This window comes from Brassica napus, chromosome A4 (assembly GCF_020379485.1).
Source record: "Brassica napus cultivar Da-Ae chromosome A4, Da-Ae, whole genome shotgun sequence".
Taxonomy (NCBI): Eukaryota; Viridiplantae; Streptophyta; class Magnoliopsida; order Brassicales; family Brassicaceae; genus Brassica; species Brassica napus.
In genome coordinates this window covers 16,724,934-16,744,747 of record NC_063437.1, presented here as the reverse complement: position 1 = coordinate 16,744,747, position 19,814 = coordinate 16,724,934, and the positions used below count along the sequence as shown (strand labels likewise).

The 19,814-nt window shown below is 36.4% G+C and overlaps 4 protein-coding genes across 4 annotated transcripts; 3 read left to right on the top strand and 1 right to left on the bottom strand.

Annotated features, from left to right (window-relative positions):
* Positions 1-1,988: 1,988 nt before the first annotated feature.
* Positions 1,989-4,143, top strand: LOC125608270. Its single transcript, XM_048778362.1, has 2 exons — positions 1,989-2,387; positions 2,704-4,143. Exons 1-2 carry the CDS (start codon positions 2,115-2,117, stop codon positions 3,952-3,954), a joined length of 1,524 nt encoding a protein of 507 aa, XP_048634319.1. The 5' UTR covers positions 1,989-2,114; the 3' UTR covers positions 3,955-4,143.
* Positions 4,144-5,268: 1,125 nt separating this feature from the next.
* Positions 5,269-6,067, bottom strand: LOC125608224 (myelin transcription factor 1-like protein). The gene is made up of 3 exons (XM_048778206.1): positions 5,855-6,067; positions 5,438-5,740; positions 5,269-5,337 (listed from the first exon to the last, which is right to left on the bottom strand). The coding sequence occupies exons 1-3, from the start codon at positions 6,065-6,067 to the stop codon at positions 5,269-5,271; spliced, it is 585 nt and encodes a 194-aa protein (XP_048634163.1).
* Positions 6,068-7,773: 1,706 nt separating this feature from the next.
* On the top strand, positions 7,774-12,295 carry LOC106447033 (autophagy-related protein 9-like). Its single transcript, XM_013888878.3, has 10 exons — positions 7,774-8,086; positions 8,590-9,275; positions 9,355-9,675; positions 9,870-10,092; positions 10,169-10,348; positions 10,421-10,627; positions 10,772-10,849; positions 10,940-11,010; positions 11,094-11,204; positions 11,306-12,295. Exons 2-10 carry the CDS (start codon positions 8,695-8,697, stop codon positions 12,114-12,116), a joined length of 2,583 nt encoding a protein of 860 aa, XP_013744332.2. The 5' UTR covers positions 7,774-8,086; positions 8,590-8,694; the 3' UTR covers positions 12,117-12,295.
* A 508-nt stretch (positions 12,296-12,803) lies between these two features.
* On the top strand, positions 12,804-15,034 carry BNAA04G18090D (protein KINESIN LIGHT CHAIN-RELATED 1). Its single transcript, XM_013888879.3, has 2 exons — positions 12,804-14,557; positions 14,639-15,034. Exons 1-2 carry the CDS (start codon positions 12,888-12,890, stop codon positions 14,817-14,819), a joined length of 1,851 nt encoding a protein of 616 aa, XP_013744333.2. The 5' UTR covers positions 12,804-12,887; the 3' UTR covers positions 14,820-15,034.
* Positions 15,035-19,814: the final 4,780 nt, after the last annotated feature.

The following is a 19,814-nucleotide window of genomic DNA, read 5'->3' as shown; positions in this document are numbered from 1 at the left end:
CAAGTGGCAAAGGTCTCTCTATTTCTTTTTTTATTATTATTTTATTTTTATTTTTTTCATTTTCTGACATAAAATATTCTTAATATTAGTTTACTACTTATTCGAGAAAGGCTCATTCAAAGATAAAAATAAGAAAACTATAAGACTTAAGGAATGTATGATGGAACTAGTTGTGGTCCATACAAGATCTAAGGAATCTAATGATTATAGTCCTTATAAAGAAAAAAAGAAATCTCACTCAGTCTCTCTCTATACAAGTTCCATTTCTTCTTCTCCTCCTTTCTTCTTCTGACATTTGTTTGCTTTGGGGCCTTGGGGCTCATTGACCCTCAAAATTTAAAACTTCGTTTTCCAAGTGATATCCTCCATTTATTTTGTATGTATTACTGTATTAGCATGACCTCTTTTCTAATTTCATGTTTTGTTTGTATTTCACTTATTTAATATATATGACAGATTATTAACTGCATTATGTTGATCATGTGTAGTGATGGCATTGGACAAAGTAAAGTGGAGCTTTGTAACGAATAAGATGAGTATAGTCAATAAAGATGACCGGCCTCTAGTTGTTAATAGTGATGATAGCTTGTATTATTTGCTAATCTAGAACTCAAGTGATATAAAAATTCCCGTGGAAGAGAAAAGTAATATAAGTTCCAATTTGAGATATATATATATATATATATAATGTTTCTTATTTGCAGTCAACAACTCCGATTGTATAAATCTTGAAATATTTTTGCATGAATACTGTTACAAATTATCGCGTTAAAACAATAATCCCTCAGCCGTTTCACCATAAACGACATGCAACCTATTTCTCTAATCTCGATACAAAAATCAAGTTGGTTGACCATCTTAGATATATATCATTTTCACTGTCAAAGTATTTTCTATATTATATGTTTTTATTGTTGAATTTTATGTTTGTAATCAACTGAAGAAATTTTATAGCTATGCTTCACCAAATTTAAACCTTGGAAATATAGGGTTGATTGGATAAATTGTTCTTTTAAAATGATGTGCTGAGAGACGGCTTTAAAAGATTTGAACTAATTGATAATGGAGCCACTCCGTTTACATACAGCCCAAATCTAGAAAGGCTCAAATGGGTTCTGCTTGACTCGTTTAGCGTTTAACTTGAACTCATACTTGAACTTCATGATCTAAGTTGTTCCTAAAAATAATCTCAAGGGTAAGATGTAGCCACAGCTTTCTTGTTCTCTTCTTCTAGTTGAGATCGGACTGTTTGCGGAGATGCCAATTTATTTATGCTGCATATAATTTATAAAGAGATTTAAATAAGTAACTCGAAACAAGTATATAAACTGTAAGTATGTGCATACGATGTAAAACTCACCATACTAGTAAATCTCCACTTGTTGATCTTTTCTCAAAAATCCATTCCGGGACAAGCTCTTGCATTAAAACAAGTTGTTCTTCAACTTCTTCTGTAGAAGTGTAAGTGAACAAAAACAAACGGTTAGGACATTTTCAAAAACGCTTGTAAAGAAAATATTTGGTTGAGGTGCTTACTTCTGTCGGTAATATCAGAGATGAGTTATCCATCTCCCAATAAGCGAAAAGCCAATATCTTAATCTCAAACTGCTAACAAGCAAAATGTAATACCGATTGTCTAAGTTCATCAGGAAGTATGCTGAGGATATCATCATCATCTTCCACTGGTACTTGATCAATGCCTTCATCAACACCTGTCATATCCACAGCTTTCTTGTCCTCTGTATAAGAATCAAAGTGGATTGGTTTTTGGATCTGGTGAGGTTGTTCTCCGGCGGTTTCTCCGGCGTGGGTAGAGGTAGGGATGATGAATTAGGGTTTACGGTTGACGGCGGATGGAATAGCTGCTTCTTCGATTTGAACGGAATTGATTTAGAAGATCCCGGTGCAGTCATTGCTCCGGCGAGGTTAGTTATGGAGGGGAGAGAGAGGAGAGAGAGAGAAAGGAAGAGGCACGGTGCTTCGCGGGACATCACCTCCAATGCCCAATCTCCTCCTCAATCAATCTCCTATGCACCATAAAATATACTATACCCATCAAGCATTAATGAATATGTGAAAAGACCAAAAGGACATATTTTAATTGGAACCAAGAATGTCCCAAACCAAAATCGGCATCCAACATAACTCGGGTTTGGTCGGATCTGAATTGGATTGGTCTGTAAAAAAAATTAAAAGTGGTTCTTATGTTTGTTGGTTTGGTCTAAAAAAAAAGAAAAAAGTGAATCCCGATTCTCCCCGAGCTCCCCTCCCCCCAGACCACCCAACCTACAGCTCCTCCTGCAGCTCCTCCTCCACTCTCCCCCTCCTCCACTCCTCCTCCACTCCTCCTCCACTCCTCTCTCTCTCAGCTTCTCGAACGCTGCCGGTAAGTTATGCTCTGTTCGAGCATTATTTCGGAAGTAGGTTTTGGGGGTTTTAATAGATTTGTAATTGTGACAAGTTTTGTTTAGTTTCGGGGTAAATTTCGGTATAATGAATTTCGGTAGGTGAATTGGAGTTGAGGGATAGGGATAAACCCTAGATTATTCAATTGTTCTTGATAAATTGTAGTAAAACTGAATAACTGGGTACAACTGGTAGAATTAGGAAAACAGGAAAAATTCGAATAACTGGTAAAACTGTAGCAGGATAATAGTAGGGGAAATTGTAGTGAGTTTCTTTTGTTTGGTTCCTTTTGGCAGGACACAATGAGCAATCACGTCAGAGATATACCTGGTAGTCCGAAAGAGAGCTACAAGATGTTGTATAGCTATTTGTACATGTTAGAGCAAGTGAATCCGGGGACAAAAACCTGTTTGAAATTGGATGATAGAAGTAAATTTGAGTACCTTTTCATAGCTTTGGGAGCTTGCATTGAAGGGTTTGCAGTTATGAGGAAGGTGATAGCTGTGGAGGGGATACGTCTGAAGAACGGTGGTGTTTTAGTTTTCGCGAAAGCTCAGGATCCTAATGGTCAGAGTTATCCACTTGCGTTTGCAGTAGTAGATGGTGAGAATCTTGCTAGTTGGACTTGGTTTTTCGAGATGCTTAAAAGTGTTATACCAGACTCTTCTGAACTGGTTTTCATTAGTACTCTTCATCAGAGCTTGATTTTCGCCATAGGAAACGTATTTCCACAGGCTCACCATGGTCATTGTTTATGGCATTTGAAGGAAAAGGTGAAATTACATGCTTGTAACGTCAACAAGAATATAGTCGGGCAAAAACTTATGGAGTTGGGCAGATATTACACGGTTGATGACTTCAATTCTGCTTACGACTCATTTAAGATAAGATGTCCAGCTGCGTACAAGTATGTGGAGGAATGTGGTATTGAAAAGGACAAATGGGCAAGGGTTTTTTTCCCACGTGATAGGTACAACTTGGATACAAGCAACACTCTGGGATCAATGAAGAACGTGTTTAAAGAGGCAACAAGGTGGGCCTTAATACCAATGCTGGATTGTATCATTAGGAAATTCTCTGATTGGTTCACTCAACGGAAGGATGTTGTTTCTAGATCAATGAATACAAGACTGGTGCCTCGGGTTGAGAACTACTTGCACGATCTATGGGCTGTTGCACATAAGTTACCTGTGCGGGAACTTGATAGTTACGAGCTTAAGTACGAGATCACTGACACTGCAGGAAAGGTGTTTTGGGCGACCTTGGTTGGAAAAACTTGTACTTGCAAGGTGTGGGACTATGAAAAGTTCCCTTGTCTGCATGGACTGGCAGCTTATATCTATTTCGCTAGGAATGTTGATGGCAGGCGCCTTGATATCCATGAGTTGTGCTCAAAATACTACTGGACGGAAATGTGGCATTTGGCGTATTCCAGAACACTTAATGTTGTGCCCGACATGGCTTCTTGGAATGTACCAGATCAGATCAAGGAGGTGAAGATCATACCTCCATATCGCATCAAGCGGCAAGGAAGGAAAAGAGTTTAAATTTGGATGAATTTGGAGTAATGCATATTTCGAGTAATGCATTTGGGTACTTGATTTTGTGGCTCTTGAACTTTGTTTCATTTCGTGTTGTATCGTGTTGTATGACTTGGAAAACTGCGTAAACTTGAAATCTACTTTGTTTTGTAATGACATTAGTATTATCTATATCAAAACTCGAATCTCATAGTTTTTTCTCTATCAAAACCTGAATATCATTGTTTTATATTTGTTTTCGCAACTCTAACATATATTTATAATAAAACTCGGTTATCAATTTCTGAAATTTAGGAAAAAAACTCTCATGTATCCCTTACGAGACCTTGTAATTCCAATAACACTTTGTTGGCCAAAGACATCTTACAAACGAAACTTTCGAGTTATATCTATTCGCTAAATATAATTGCACGGAACTATATATATAACAATTTAAACTAGTAATATTGAAGGTAAAACTAGATAACCAATTTTAATAGATTAGTAACACTAAATAAATTAGAAACCGACAAAAATATAACTATGACCAAAGTTGGGAATACTAGTATCTTGGGTATAACTATGAACAAATTTTTTTTGGGCAATTATCTCAACCACACAAATTTACTCCCCTCCCAAAGCCTTTCAAGTACTTTCAGTTTGACTTTTTATCCCTTTTTCATCTCTCCCTCTCTCTTTCTCTCTATTTCTCCCCCCATTTCCTCTTCCCCCCCTCTCTCCCGTGTCTCTCTCCCTCTCTCGTCTCTCTTCTCTATTTTGAGAATCGAATTCTCTTCCCCCCTCGCCGAGCAAGTGAGATGGAAAAAGTGAAGATGGAAGTGGGTTCGGGTTCGGGTTCGTCTTTATCGCAAAGGAGCCGCCGCCGATTTTCTTGTCTGAGGTTGTGTCACTGTGGCTTGCCGGCGAAAATAAGGCAAGCTTGGACTGAGAAAAATCCTGGTCGACACTTTTATGGCTGTCCGCGTTTTAAGGTATGAATATATGATGGAATCTGGATATAATGGAATCTGAATTTGAATTGGGTTTGAATTTTGACCTTATTGCAGCTTGGAAATGAATGCAATTACTTCTCTTGGTTCGATGAAGAGGTTGGTACAGAATGGCAAAGGAGAGCATTGCTTCAAGCCCGTGATGAAATCCAGGAGAAGGATAAAGTGATTGAGCAATTACAGAAGACCATTTCTGAAATGAAAAGTCACTTGGAGAAGAAGAAGACAGGGAAGGGCGGGGGCGGGAAGACCATTTCTGAAATGAAAAGTCACTTGGAGAAGAAGAAGACAATGAAAAGTCGCTAGCTTTATTTGTTTCTTGTACTCCGACTCATAGAAGTACATCCTCAACGGTTTGATTGCCTCGGTTGCCTCTAATTCCTGCAAGTAACATTGTGTTCTACATCAGTTATGCAAGTACTAAAACATAGTTCTCCTAAGTTATCCGAGCCTTTCCTAGTATATCTAGTTAAACCCTATTCAAGTTCCACACTTATTACCTCTTCTCCTTGCCCGAGAACCCCTTCACCATCACCATCAACATTTCCTAATTCCGCTTCCAATGGGGGTTCTCCTTGTTCTTGATTTTCATTTTCATTTTGACCTCTGTTCTCTTCGGGAGTCCCGTTCTCTTCTTCTCCGGTGTCTTCCTCCTCTTGGATTTTTTCTTCATCTTTGTTCTCTACTTCTTCATCGCTATTTCCTTCTTCCTCTTCATCTTTGTCTCCATTTTCGTCTTTCTCTTCTTGAGATTCATCGCTATTTCCTTCTTCCTCTTCATCTTTGTCTCCATTTTCGTCTTTCTCTTCTTGAGATTCATCGCTATTTTCTTCTTCCTCTTCATCTTCGTCTCCATTTTCTTCTTCCCTTTCTTTCTCCTTCTCCGATTCTTCTTTCTCTTTCTCCCGATCTTCTACATCCTTAGCCGGTTCTTCTACTTCATTCTCCTCCGCAACTCCCACGGTTCCAACAAAATCAACCGCCGGTGATTCCTCATCCGTCGTTTTTCTCTTCTTGGAACTCTTCTTCGGTTTGTTCTTCTTCGAGTTCTTCGAGGTCCCGCTCTTTTGCGGAGGAGGAGCCGTTGGAGGAGGCCTATCCTTTCTCTTACCCAGCCTAGTTTCAACCATGATTCACACGTTTTCGGTGAATAATCGAAGGGAAATCGAAGGAATCGAAGGGGAGTGGGATGTTCTAGGGTTACGTTTTCGAATTTGGGGGAAACCGTTGAGAGAGAGGGGATCCCGAGAGAGAGGGGAAATGGAAATAAAGGGGAGACTTGGTTTAAATCGAAATTGAGTGGTTATTTGGATTCGGGTTCGAGATGGTTAAAATCGAGATTGGATCGGAGGGTTTAAGTTGGATTGGGAACGGTTAAGTCTAATTTATGATCTTTGGTTCGTATTTCAATTCGATTCGGTTTTCTCTCCGGTTAAACTTGGTAAAACCCGTAAATAGTTTACCTTCCTTAGGGTTAACTGTAAATTCCAGCAATTTGCCATTTTATATTTTTTCCTTTTTGTTTCATGTCCTTCAAAGATTGACCGATAAGGAGGGTGGGCATTGGAGGTGATGTCCCGTGCTTCGCGCCAAGTTATGTCGTTTCCTTCCCGCGAGATTATGTCCACTGGGTTGAAGCCCACTAGGCCCGTAACGTGAAGAAGGTACGGTTCGACCTCCGTTACCTAAGTTATGAGGCGGGTGTTTTTGGCATGGGCCTAATGAGAAAACAAAATTATATACACAAATTTAAATATTAATTATGTACGAAACATATGAAATCTATAACTCATGTATAAAAATTAAAAATTATAGGTTTTGTTAGATAGAAGTTTTGTCTGTAAAAAATAATCCCGTTAAAATATAATTGACTGTAGAAGCACCATAGTCTAATAGTTAAAGTTTAAAAGTTTTTATATCTTTCGATTCGCAAACTATGCAATTTTTTTTGCAGATATACGATGCGGAGCTTATCAAAAGTTCAAGAGCTCTGTAGGTCGTCTGCTGTTGAAAAAATGTATACATCAAAAATGTCGTACTAACCGTCTGTCGATACAAATTTTTTGGAGGGAGCTTCATCGAGGATGTCGTGTTACCCAATGTCAAAGAAAAATCGAGTTGATTAGAGGGCTTTCTTCATTAGTAGGTAGTCACATTACATACTTCCAGAAGTAGTCTTTTTATAAAATGGGCCGGTAGCCTACTAAAAATAATTGGTCCATGATGAGAATTATCCTTTTAATTGCTTTTAAAGTATCACATTAAATATTAAAAGTGTCGTATTTGGTTCACTAGTGTTTTTAAAACCGAACCGATGATTAGATCCGACTGGTCACGTTGTGAAGTTAGGTTTAATAATTCGACTATAAACCGTTCATGTAGCCACATAAGATTTATAACCAAATTAGATTTTTAAGTTGTTGAACTGATAAAAACCAATAAAACTATCAAAATATATAAATCAACTATTTAAAAAACTACGATGTTTTATGTTTAAAATTTATTTATATTTTATTTATGTATCATTTTAAAATTTGTATACTAAACAGGAACCTACTAAACATATATGAAACTACTTTAGTGGATAAGGAATGTTTAAGCCGATTAAACCATATTGAACAATGAGTTAAGTAATTATCCGGTTCAACTTCCTGTCCGGTTTTAAAAACACTTGCTCCAACCCTAATTTAGCCTCTATATAAAGATCTGATTTTCCTTTTTAATTATCAAAAAGAAAAAGAATATTTGATTTTTACTTTTTTTTTTTATTTTTTAAACCTAAGATGTAACAGAGGAACTAGGGGGTAAAAAAAAGGAAGAATAGAAGAAAAGAGGGACTCGTCGTGATCACGTTTCTTTGGCTAAAGAGTATCTGCAAGAGAAAGAGAAGAGAAGAAAGAAAGAAAGCCCAAATCAAGTCCTCCAAGGCATAAAGGATCATATTATTTTATATATCACTCCTCTTTTCTTCCACGCAAACCCCAATTCCATTCTTCTTCTCCTCCTCCTCCTTCGATCAATTCAATTCAATTCAATTCAATTCGCAACTTCTTCATCCAAATTTCCACCGCCTGAGAACAAGTCCTGTTGGATTCTCATAGCTGAACTTCGCTTCCTCTCTGCTCTTCCTTTTGTGGGTCGCTCGAAAGGTTTGATCTTTTTTGTTTCTAGTCATCGATAAAGTTTTGATTTTTATGATACCTTGAGGGGAATTAGTTAGTGGGTTTGGAGGAGTTTGTCCTGTTAGCTAATGGGTTTTGGGCGTTGAGGTTTGACGTTTCAGTTTCGTAAAGAATTGTATCGTTCCTGATTGAATCGATGCTAATAGTAGACGACAAAGCTCTTCTTCTGGTTTAAGGGAATTGGGTTTGATCAATGAATGTTTGTTTGTGCAATGGTTGCTGTCTAGATTGAGTATATGTTTCTCTCCTCTCCTCTGTGTTTAAATGTTTCTTAAATTGCATCGTTTCATTGCTAAGTACTTGATGGATAAGAAAAAGGAAGTTTTTGGATTGAATAGTGATTTGAGTGTTAAGCAAGGTTAGGTTGCTAGTTTATAGTATCAATCATCATCGGAAGTAATAATAAAAAACAAGTCTTTAGCAAGTTATGCCACAAATTGCATACTTTATCCATTTGATGTTTGATGCAGGATCTGTTGCTGCATTTTCGTGAGGGCATTACTTTATTAAATTTTCCAAGTGGTAACTAAGCGGGGAATGGACTGGTTGTGTTGGTCAATCGTCAGTCTTTTCGAATGATGAGTGGGGGGCAAAAACCTCCAAATGTATTCAACTTCTTTAAATGGCAACGTGGTGAGCCCTCATCGTCTTTAACCACTGGATTACTTGATAATGTGTCGCACGAGATTGAGCTATCCAACTACGGAGGAGTACCAAGCCCTGGCAGCGAGAGCCCGTCGGGGCTTCTCAACGGAGAGAGCTTAAACGTACAACCCATCGCTGATTTGGATCTCTTCTTCGAGAAGCTCTACAGCTACTACAGGGACAAAGGCCTTTGGTGTATTATTGTTAAGTGGGCTGTTGAGCTTCTGAGTCTCGGCTTCATCATATGCTTCTCTGGGTTCTTCTTGCTGTATGTGGATTGGCGTGGTCTTAAGAACGCGAAATGTGGAATGGATGCAGTTGAATCGGGGACTAAGCCGTGTGATCTTGTGAAAGAAGCTATCCATGAGCACCCTCTATCCCCTTTCACGCTCACAACGGCTATAATCGTTGGATACTTGGCTCTCTTCTCTCTGTACTGGCTCTTCTGCTTCTTAAGGTTCTTTGCACAATTGAAGGATACGTTAGACTTCCGGCACTTTTATTACAACAGGTAAGTTGAAAGAGACAACATGTTACAAACAGTTTAGATCATAACCTAGTTTCTTATTTGTGTTTGTAAATTTTTGCAGCCTTCATGTCACAGACAACGAGATCCTGACTATGCCATGGGAAACAGTCCTTGAAAAGGTTGTTCAGTTACAAAGTTCACAACGCCTTTGCGTGGTTAAGGATCTTTCAGCTCATGATATTGTGATGCGCCTTATGCGGAAAGAGAACTACTTGATTGGAATACTCAACAAAGGTTTGCTTTCTTTCCCAATCTCCCATTGGATCCCTGGTGCTGGTCCATTAGTCAAAACTGCCCCAGATGGGACGCAACATCACCTTGTACTGACAAAGACCCTTGAGTGGACCCTGAACTGGTGCATACTGCAGAGCATGTTTGACTGGTATATGCTATTCTCCTCGCTAATCTCTGATCTAATTGGAAAACTGCTTTCAAGTAACATTGTAGATTTAAGGTTTCATCAGCTTCTAAAGCGAAAGTTTGTGTTGTAAAGGAATGTAATGAAGATGACAGTTTCAGTTTAAATGGGCTGAGTATTGTCCGTTTTTTTCTAATTCAGGCGTTTTGATTCTGCAGCAATTTTCGTGTAAGAAGGGACTTTGTATCAAACCCTGAGACACTGAAGAAACGGCTGTTTGTGGTTGGGCTTGCTATGCTTCTGCTGTCACCATTTCTTGTCATCTTCATGTTGGTGTATCTATTCCTGAGGCATGCTGAACAGTTTTACAATCATCCAAGCACTGCATCCTCTAGAAGATGGTCCAATTTGTCTAGATGGCTCTTCAGGGAGTTCAATGAGGTTAGTTAGTTACCTTCTGTCAAAGCTGCTGCTTCAGTGTTGTTGCCTTCTCTAATCTGTTTGTTTTCTGTAACAGGTTGACCATTTGTTCAAGCACCGGATTAACAGCAGTGCAGAACATGCGTCCCAATATCTGAACCAGTTCCCCTCGCCTATCATCTCCATCATTGCAAAGTTCGTCTCGTTTGTGTCTGGCGGCTTTGCGGCTGTGTTAATCATCATTGCGTTTCTCGAAGAATCTCTTCTAGAGGGCCATGTAAGACACCTTACAGCAGTTAGTAGATACATTATTTTTTGGTTATTAAAGTTTTTCTGATCTCTTGTGTAGATATTTGGTCGCAATTTGTTCTGGTATGCTGCTGTGTTTGGAACTATTACAGCCATTAGTCGGGCTGCTATCTCGGATGAACTTTTGGTCCTCGACCCTGTGGGAACTATGGCTGCGGTGGTGCAACACACTCACTATATGCCTAAGAGATGGCGTGGTAAGGAGAACAAAGATGATGTCCGTTTGGAGTTAGAGACCTTGTTTCAGGTAAAACATCTATTTTCTTAGTAACTTTGATGTCTTCTCTTTGATGATCGTATGGAATATGATGCCAAACATGATCTTGTTTCCCGTCTTTTTTTATTTTGCTTTCTCCATAAATGATTCTTAATGGAAATTTATTCGCTGCAGTATACTGGAATGATGTTGCTGGAGGAGATAGCTTCTATTTTCATAACACCGTTTTTGCTGATGTTTATCGTGCCAAAGGTATAATTATGTCATTTTGCTCAGTGTGTATAGAGGGCCAAAGGTATAATTATTGTTGAGAAGTTTTAACACATTGTGTTTACTTTGCAGCGGGTTGATGATATACTGCAATTCATAAGAGATTTTACAGTTGATATTGAAGGTGTAGGCAACGTTTGCAGGTATATCACTTTAGTGCTTTTGATCTCTCTCGCAAAAAAAAAAAACCACTTTATAATCTTTTGGCTGGCTATTCCGCTTGCAGCTTTAGTGCTTTTGACTTCGAGAACCATGGGAATGCTAAGTATGGTTCACCTCGTAATGTATCTCGTGAGAACAGAAGCTCTCAGGGGAAAATGGAGAAGTCATTCTTGAGGTCTGAACCATCATTTTCATTTGAAAGCTCTCAGTGTTATGTCCTCTCTCTCTCTCTCTCTCTCTTTCTAAACAATGAAGTGTTTTAATATGTTTTGACAGTTTCCAGAGTAGTTACCCTTCTTGGGAATCAGATTCTCTTGGGAAGCAGTTTCTATCCAATCTCAGAGCCTTCCGGGACCGAAAGCTTCAAGAGATAAACACAAGACACACATTCTCTCCTAGCAGGGCGTGGCGTGAAGCTCCTATCTTTCGTCCTGGTCATATAGATAATAACAGCGTTTTATACAGAGACGCTCCGAGAAATCCACGCAATCACATTGACTCCATGTGGCTGATTGATTCAGATCAGAGGAACCACCCTTATCTTCTTGACTGGTACTACACTTCTCAGCCTCACAACAGAACCGATCATCACCCGGTAGAGAGAGTAGTGAACGAGCTCTTGACTCCAAATCTAGACGGTGTGGACTGTTGGCCTCCTAATCTGGGAGTCCGTGGTGGAGATATGGAAGCAAGCACGTCGGGTCAGTTCTTCAGAGGTAGCATTCTGCGCCAGCGAGAACCTGAAGGAGAAGAAAACTATGGTCATCATCATCCTCTTGATGGTAGGAGTCAGTGGTGGGGAAGAGGCGGAGACGGTTCTTCTCACAACGGTGCATCTCATCCCGCAGCGGCTAATAGCTTCATCGAGCCACCTGATTTCATAAACCCGTACACAGCGAGAAACTTGTTAGACAATTCGTGGGAAGGAAGAAGCATTGAAGAAGAGGAGGAAGAAGAAGGTTTGGATTGGGGAGATGATGCAAGAAGGAATTTGTCAAGAACTACATTCATGGATGATGATGATGATGATGTTGAAGGTGGGATTGGTCTACATTTCGGTGATGTATATAGCTCAAGGACCTCATGAAACTTCAACATCATCAAGCTTAGGGTGAACAACTATGAATTTTTTTGGATTCAAAGTTGTTTCTTTTTTTTCTTTGTTTTAGTGGTGATTGATATGGAAAAGATAAAGAGATGCTTGTTAAAAGTGTTCTCTTGGACTTGGAAAAGATGTCGGAATAATAACATTTTTCTTGTCTTTTTCTATGTTTCAATCTAACATTTCATGCAATTCTTTATTGTTTGTTGTATTATTGTATTTAAATGTTCGTTTAATAGTGTTTCTTTAAAAAGAAATGAATTACTGTTGTATTATTTTATAAGATTTTAATGATAAAACTTTCCATTTTTAAATCACAAAATCCATTAATTATTGTTTTGAACATTTAAATTTCTCAATTCAAGTATTTTATTTTCTGTTAAATTAAAACACACTGTTTTGGCTCAAGAAAAAATGAATTACCATTTTCTTCAATCAAAACGCTGCATTTCTCTATTGATTACCACACTGTTTGTTTATCCACTTCATCAAATATTAATTAAAGATAATTATGACAGAAAAAAAACTTTCATTTTGAAATTATAATATTACAAAGAAATTATTTTAGTATCATAGATTTATTTTAAAAAGTTGAAAACTCTATTTTTTGTGGAATGGATAAAATAATTAATAGATTTTTATACGATCAAAAACTAGCTGAGGTTTTATAACTAAAACCCTAAAATATACTCGTCTTTAGAGTAGTTTTGCTCAAGAGAGGGTTTTTGCGACGACGCCATTTCTCAGAGCTCCGCCATGAAAAGTCTCTCAATCTCCCTAATCCGTCGCCTCCAATTCCACAAATTCAAACCAATCCCACCTCTACTCCGCCTTAACTACATCTCCGATACTACTACTTCATCTTCATCTTCTTCTCTCCTCTCCCCACCACGCGAAATCTCCACTCACTCCAAACCCCATCCCCCGACCCTCAACAACAACCACTCCTTCTCCAACCCACGCCGAAACCTAACCATCCACGCCGAAGACCCGCCGGAGACTCCAATAGACCAAGAAAAACTCGATCTCGAAGAAGCCTTCGAGTCCGCAACCACCACCGACGAAATGGTCCGTCTCTTCAAGCAGATGGAGCTATCCTTCGAAGGCAACGAGCTAGGCCTATCCGCTCTCAAGCTAGGTCTCCACCTCGATCGAGAAGGCGACGATCCCGAAACGGTCCTCTCTTACGCAACCAAAGCTCTCAGATCGTTCGATGTAGCAGCTAACAAACCGAATCTCCTAACCGCCATGGCCTTGCAGCTCATGGGATCCGCTAATTACGGTTTAAAACGGTTTAGCGATGGTTTGGGTTACTTAAACAGAGCGAACCGGATTCTCGTTAAATTAGAAAAGGAAGGCGATTGCAGTGTGGAGGACGTTAGGCCGGTTCTCCACGCGGTCCACCTCGAGCTAGCTAACGTCAAGAACGCTATGGGGAGGAGAGAGGAAGCGATTGAGAATCTGAAGAAGAGTTTGGAGATTAAAGAGATGGCTTTCGAGGAAGGGAGTAAAGAGATGGGCGCTGCGAATAGGAGTCTTGCTGATGCCTACGTGGCGGTTTTGAATTTCAACGAGGCGTTGCCTTACGCGTTGAAGGCGTTGGAGATACATAAGAAGGAGCTGGGGAGTAACTCTGCTGAGGTGGCGCAGGATAGGAGAGTTCTTGGAGTGATCTACAGTGGTTTGGAGCAGCATGACAAGGCCTTGGAGGAGAATAGATTGTCTCAGAGGGTGCTGAAGAATTGGGGGATGAAAGGGGAGCTGATTCGCGCGGAGATTGATGCTGCTAACATGAAGGTTGCGTTGGGGAGGTATGATGAAGCTATAGATGTGTTGAGGAGGGTTGTGGAGGGGACTGATGAAGGGAGTGAGATGAGGGGGATGGTGTTTATATCGATGTCGAAAGCGCTTGTGAATCAGCAGAAGTTTGCTGAGTCTAAGAGGTGTTTGGAGATGGCTTGCGAGGTTTTGGAGAAGAAGGAAGGTTGTTCACCTGTTGAAGTGGCTGAGGCTTACTCTGAGGTGGCGATGCAGTATGAGTTGATGAACGAGTTTGAGGTAGCGATTTCTTTGCTGCAGAAGACGCTGGGGATACTGGAGAGGCTGCCTCAGGAGCAGCATTCGGAAGGGAGTGTTGCGGCGAGGATTGGTTGGTTGCTTTTGTTCTCCGGGAGAGTCTCTCAAGCCGTTCCTTATTTGGAAAGCGCGGCGGAGAGGTTGAAGGAGAGCTTTGGTGCTAAACATTTTGGAGTTGGGTATGTTTATAATAATCTCGGCGCTGCTTATTTGGAACTGGGGAGGCCTCAGTCCGCTGCGCAGATGTTTGCTGTTGCTAAAGACATTATGGATGTTTCGCTTGGTCCGAACCATGTTGATTCGATCGATGCTTGTCAGAATCTTTCAAAGGCTTATGCTGGGATGGGAAAGTAAGTGGAGTTATTGTTTAAACACAATCATGTTCTTGTGTTGTAAGAGTGTTTTTTAATGTCTTTGAACATTTTTTGCAGCTATAGCCTTGCGGTGGAGTTTCAGCAGCAAGTAATCAAAGCTTGGGATAATCATGGAGATAGCGCGAAAGATGAATTGAAAGAAGCCAAAAGGCTTTTTGAGGAGTTGCGGTTGAAGGCTCGTGGTGGCGTTTCAACGGATAAGGTTCCTACAAAGGCTTTACCTTTGCCTAAGAAGTGAGCTTTGTGTGGTTTTTTTTTTTTAAACCTAAGATATTGAGCTTTGAAGTCTAAAACTAGCTCTATCTTGTACGAGAGCGCAAGTAGAACCAGATCTTCTTTGTCCCATCAAAGAAAAATAATAGAGTTGTACAAGTAATTAAGAAGCCTTACTGCTTCGTAGCTGCATAATATCTATACTTGTTTGCTAAGAAATACCTATACTATTTTGAATTAGACACTGATTCAGAAAACTGGTGATTTAGAATCAACACAAAACATAGTAGAACTATTTTTTGGAATACCTCATGTAGCTTGTCAACTGTTGTATTTTTGCTCTTGCTATATGTTGGATTGTAAAATTAAGAAGGAATTATTTATGTCGTTGAAATTCAACCAAGTAAAATTGAAAACCTTTTTTTTTCATCGGTGTAGATACAATCATTGGCTCGTTGATAAAAATCTGTTGCAGATACCGGTTTTCATGTAATTCATTGTCCAAATCAAAGTGCATTTTACTATGTTAGGATCAGTCTAGTGAGCTGACGCATGTCATTCATTTATATAGTGAGCTTTCTCATCATTGAGAACAAAAGGAAAAAATAATGGTGAAATTTAACTAGCCCATTTTGCTTTTCGACGTATCATTCATATACTCCTTCCAATTACAAATATTCATGTTTTTGTGGTTGTTTCCATACTATTCGATTACGAACATGTACTTGACAAAATATATGTTGCTTTTGAAGTCGTTTTTTCTCCGTCTCCGATCCAACTGCACTAAATGGTCCCTTAGTCCACAAAGGCTGATATTTTTTTTAGGTTTAGCTAATCTCAACGATGGTCTTAATTTACATCCCTGATGGTAAATTAATTAGCTTAACCAGAAAATAAAGAATCGGTCTTAGTCAGCCAGACGCATCATACTTAATCGAAAACTAGATTTTGATCCGCGCAGGCGCGCGGGTGTATATTTTGAAAAATATGTTGATATTTGTTTTTCATGTAATTATTAGGATTTGGAAAAATGAATCCGAGGAACATAACCGATACCGATCCAAAGATATAGTACCAAACCCAAACATAAATTGATTAAATATTCTAATTATTCAAAATTTTGTTATTTAGAGAACCGAATCTGATCCGAACCGAAGTATTTGGGTATCCGAATTTATCTAAAAATAGATTTATATACTTATATATATTAATTATTTTTAGATTTAACGTATATAAAACATCAAAAATGATACTTTTAAATTGGTTTAAATACTTGAAAATATATATAGATAGTCAAAAGTAAATATCTGAAATAGTTAAAGTATACTCAAATCACCAAAAATACTTAAAATAATTATTGATTTCGTATCCAAAATTTTAAATCAAGCCAATTGATATGTTAAGCTTAAGTATTATGACATATGTTATTCAAATTTATACGTAATATATTATTTTATTTATACATTTTGAGAAATTTAAAATATATAATGATTTAAGACTTTAAAAATAATTTAAATTAGTTATCCAAACCCAAACCAAACCCGCAAAGATCCAAATCGAATTCAAACCAAAATTTAGAAACATTCTAATAAGGCTGAAATCTTTGACCCCGAAAACTCAAAATACAAACCGATCAGAACTAAACCCGTATGGGTATCCAAAAGCCTATCCCTAGTCATTATTATATATCGTATTTTATCATCATATAATTAATCGTATTTTATATGTACCATCATATAAGTAATCATATAATTAATAGTATTTTATACATACCATCATATAAATAATTACATATATTATATTTTTAAAACTTAATATGAAATATGAAAACCATAATTTGAGTTGGTATTTCAAATTGGGCTTTGTATTATATTTTTCTTATATATATTGACAATATTTTTTTATAATGGTTATTGAAAAATAGTTTAGTAAAAATCCATTTTTGAATATATGTATATTTTTGAATCAATTTTTGATATAAATCAAATTTGAATTATTATTTTGATTTGAAATATGTATATAAAGTTTAAATTTTGTTTTATGGTTAGTTTAGAAAAAAATTTTTAGGGAATTAGATTGACCCATTTTGGTATATTTTAAAAGTGGCCTAGATAACTTTCAATTTTTTAAAAAAACATAAGCCCATTACTTTTTTTTCTTAATACTACTATCCTTGTTTTCAAACAAAAATATTTTTTTTAAAAGACTGCAATCCATGTTTCCAAACACTCCAAATTTTTAAAAGTCCTATTCAAGTTTCCAAACACTCCAATTTTGTACTTGAGTTTTAATAAGATAGATTTGAATTCTATGAATATTCAAACATCAAATATATATATATCTGAAAAATAAACATCCACCAATTTAGTGTCTATATCTCAACCCAAGTTTACATAATGTAATTTCTTTATTCAATATCGGTTCATTTTAAGATTTTGAAACTATAGACAATTTAATAAGAATTTTCATAAAGTTTTATTTTTAACAATTTGGAATGTGCTATATATATATATAGTTTTATGTATTGATTTTTGAAATTTTACAATTTTAAGATCAATGATTAATTTGACATATGCCATGTCTTTGCGGATCCAAACCAGTACACCAATTGTAAAACAAAAAGATAACAATTGATATTAGAGTCAACTTGAGGTATATATTAATCAGACCTAACAAGTCTATAATCATCTTTAAGTTTAAGGTAACATTATTGACCCTAGCCCAATGTGTTTTTTTTTCTTCTTTCGCTGATTTAACTGAAAAATCCTAATCATATGACCAAATTGCAAATTGATGAAATAATTTTTGAACTTCTATCCAAAAGCATAATCAGACCCGCTGAAATGTTATTTTGTTAATTTAAATTTATCACGATTTCGCGCTTGAATGTTTTATCCACTTTTAAACTGATATACAATTAAAAATTGCAAAAAAAAGAAAATTATAATTTGCGGCCTTTAAGCAAAAGAATTGCGGCCACCAGCGTGTAACGATAAATATTTGATTTGACTGATACCGAAGAATAACAAACTAATGATTCGGATACAGTTGCTTATGGAACTCTTCACGCCGCCTCTCGTTTGCATATATCTAATTAGTTTATAGTATATTCATCAGATCTATTTCAACTTTAATATGCTTTTCACTTTTATATTAGTACAAAGACTGCAATAGAAAAAGATTCCAGATTTTTTTGCTCATGTGACTGATGAATAAGTCGTGACAAAGTTAATAGACACGTGCGGTAAATGAAGATGCATGCACTTACTCAATTTCTCTTGCTTTCAAGTTTCAACGAATAAAATGCTTGAATAAGAAGAGAATATTCTGGATCTTTCTGAAACCTATTTACGTAATAGTAATACTTTGTTTTGAGTTTAAGATATTTTTATTTATTTTCCATTCAGTAAAAAAAATTAGAGAGAGAAAAGTGAATTATCATATTAAGTTGGATGGTAAAAAATTATTATATACCATTCCCATATTTTCTTATAATTTTTTTTCCTGTAAAATACAAATAATACGGTTAATCTGCAATGTACAACCATAAAACAAAATAACAGATTGCATATCTGTTAAAACATACTTTCTCCGTTTTTACAAAAATACATATTTTAGAAAAAACTTTTGTTTCAAAAAAATACATATTTTATATTTTTTTAATGTAATTTTTATCAATTAATAATGAAAAATTGTGAAGTTTAAAACATTAATTGCATTTCTTAAAATATTATTGGTTTAAAATATAAAAAATATAAAATTACAAAAAACTATGCATATATAGTTAAATTTTAATATGTTTATTAAAAAGTGTGAAAATTCTAAAACATAGATCTTTTAGGAACGGATGAAGTATTAATTAAGTAGGTCAGGATGTCAACCTGGTTGATCTAGTCTACTTATCACATGTTTATCATTTCGTAAGTTAGCCAACTTAATTTTCAAAATTCATAGATATTGAGGATTATGCAGATTAACACGGAACGAGAAAATCAATGTAACTAAGAATATTATTCTATAAAGTAAAAATATAATAACTGATATAATATATAAAACCGAAAGGTATTTTGGACTTGCTCTAATATTTTAAGTAGATAATTGAAGAACTAAGTTGAAGACTGTCTAACTAAAAGGTTGAAGATGGTCGTATGACAAAAAGAAAAAGAAGATGGTACAAAACTTTGTTACAAATGTTATACTTTGATCGTCTCAGTAAAAGCCAATAGATTATATATTATTTTGATTTTCTTTGTTAATTAGAAAGTTTAGGATTTATAAACTAACTTTTGATGATACTTTAGGCAAATTCATAAACTATTTTTCCTCTATCACTATATATAAGACAGTTTCAAATGTGAAATTGGTAGCACTAAAACCAATTTTTATAATCGTGTGAGATTTTACCATACTTGGATAACTTATATAATTTGTAAACTTGCTTATATATTATGCACTCCAGATTATAGTCCTTCAGTTTAGTAGTACTATATAAGAAAAGAAGGAAACTATGTATAGGTCATATATTCAAACCGCCCAGTTGAATAAAACTGGCCTAACATATTAACGGTATCACTGGCTGGCAACAATGAGAAGAAATTATCATCTAGATGGTTATGTGTAATAAATATATAATAATTGAGTTTTGAATAATTCAAATAAGGTCAAGTGAAGATTAAATAAAAGCTGTTCGAATTAGGCCTCGTGGGTATTGATTTATCTCAAGTTGAAATTTGTCGGAAATATTAGAAAAGCATGTATAGTTAAGTTCATCGTCATTATTTAGTCTATTAATAATCTGTTATGTTTTCTTTTATTTGAAGTGGGAATTATTTGTCTATTTTATTTTGGAACATATAGATGCATGCATGTTCCAGTGAGATGGTTAATTTAAATAAGTTCATTAGATGACTAATATCATGAAAACATAGAAAATAACATTGTACAATTTATATTCAATAAGTCTATTATGTACATTACATAGAATTACATCTAACATTTTAAACAGTTGGTGTGATGTAAA

What these genes read in the sequence shown, in the direction of transcription:
- LOC125608270 (XM_048778362.1), top strand. Translation starts at nt 2,115, where the DNA reads ATGTCCCAAACCAAAATCGGCATCCAACATAACTCGGGTTTGGTCGGA. An exon ending in CAGCTTCTCGAACGCTGCCG is followed by an intron (nt 2,388 to 2,703) that starts GTAAGTTATGCT and finishes TCCTTTTGGCAG; the next exon opens with GACACAATGAGCAATCACGT.
- LOC125608224 (XM_048778206.1), bottom strand. Translation starts at nt 6,067, where the DNA reads ATGGTTGAAACTAGGCTGGGTAAGAGAAAGGATAGGCCTCCTCCAACG. An exon ending in TAGAAGAACCGGCTAAGGAT is followed by an intron (nt 5,741 to 5,854) that starts GTAGAAGATCGG and finishes TCTCAAGAAGAG; the next exon opens with AAAGACGAAAATGGAGACAA. An exon ending in TTCTCGGGCAAGGAGAAGAG is followed by an intron (nt 5,338 to 5,437) that starts GTAATAAGTGTG and finishes TAACTGATGTAG; the next exon opens with AACACAATGTTACTTGCAGG.
- LOC106447033 (XM_013888878.3), top strand. Translation starts at nt 8,695, where the DNA reads ATGATGAGTGGGGGGCAAAAACCTCCAAATGTATTCAACTTCTTTAAA. An exon ending in TCTTCAGGGAGTTCAATGAG is followed by an intron (nt 10,093 to 10,168) that starts GTTAGTTAGTTA and finishes TTTCTGTAACAG; the next exon opens with GTTGACCATTTGTTCAAGCA. An exon ending in TGATGTTTATCGTGCCAAAG is followed by an intron (nt 10,850 to 10,939) that starts GTATAATTATGT and finishes TTTACTTTGCAG; the next exon opens with CGGGTTGATGATATACTGCA.
- BNAA04G18090D (XM_013888879.3), top strand. Translation starts at nt 12,888, where the DNA reads ATGAAAAGTCTCTCAATCTCCCTAATCCGTCGCCTCCAATTCCACAAA. An exon ending in GCTTATGCTGGGATGGGAAA is followed by an intron (nt 14,558 to 14,638) that starts GTAAGTGGAGTT and finishes CATTTTTTGCAG; the next exon opens with CTATAGCCTTGCGGTGGAGT.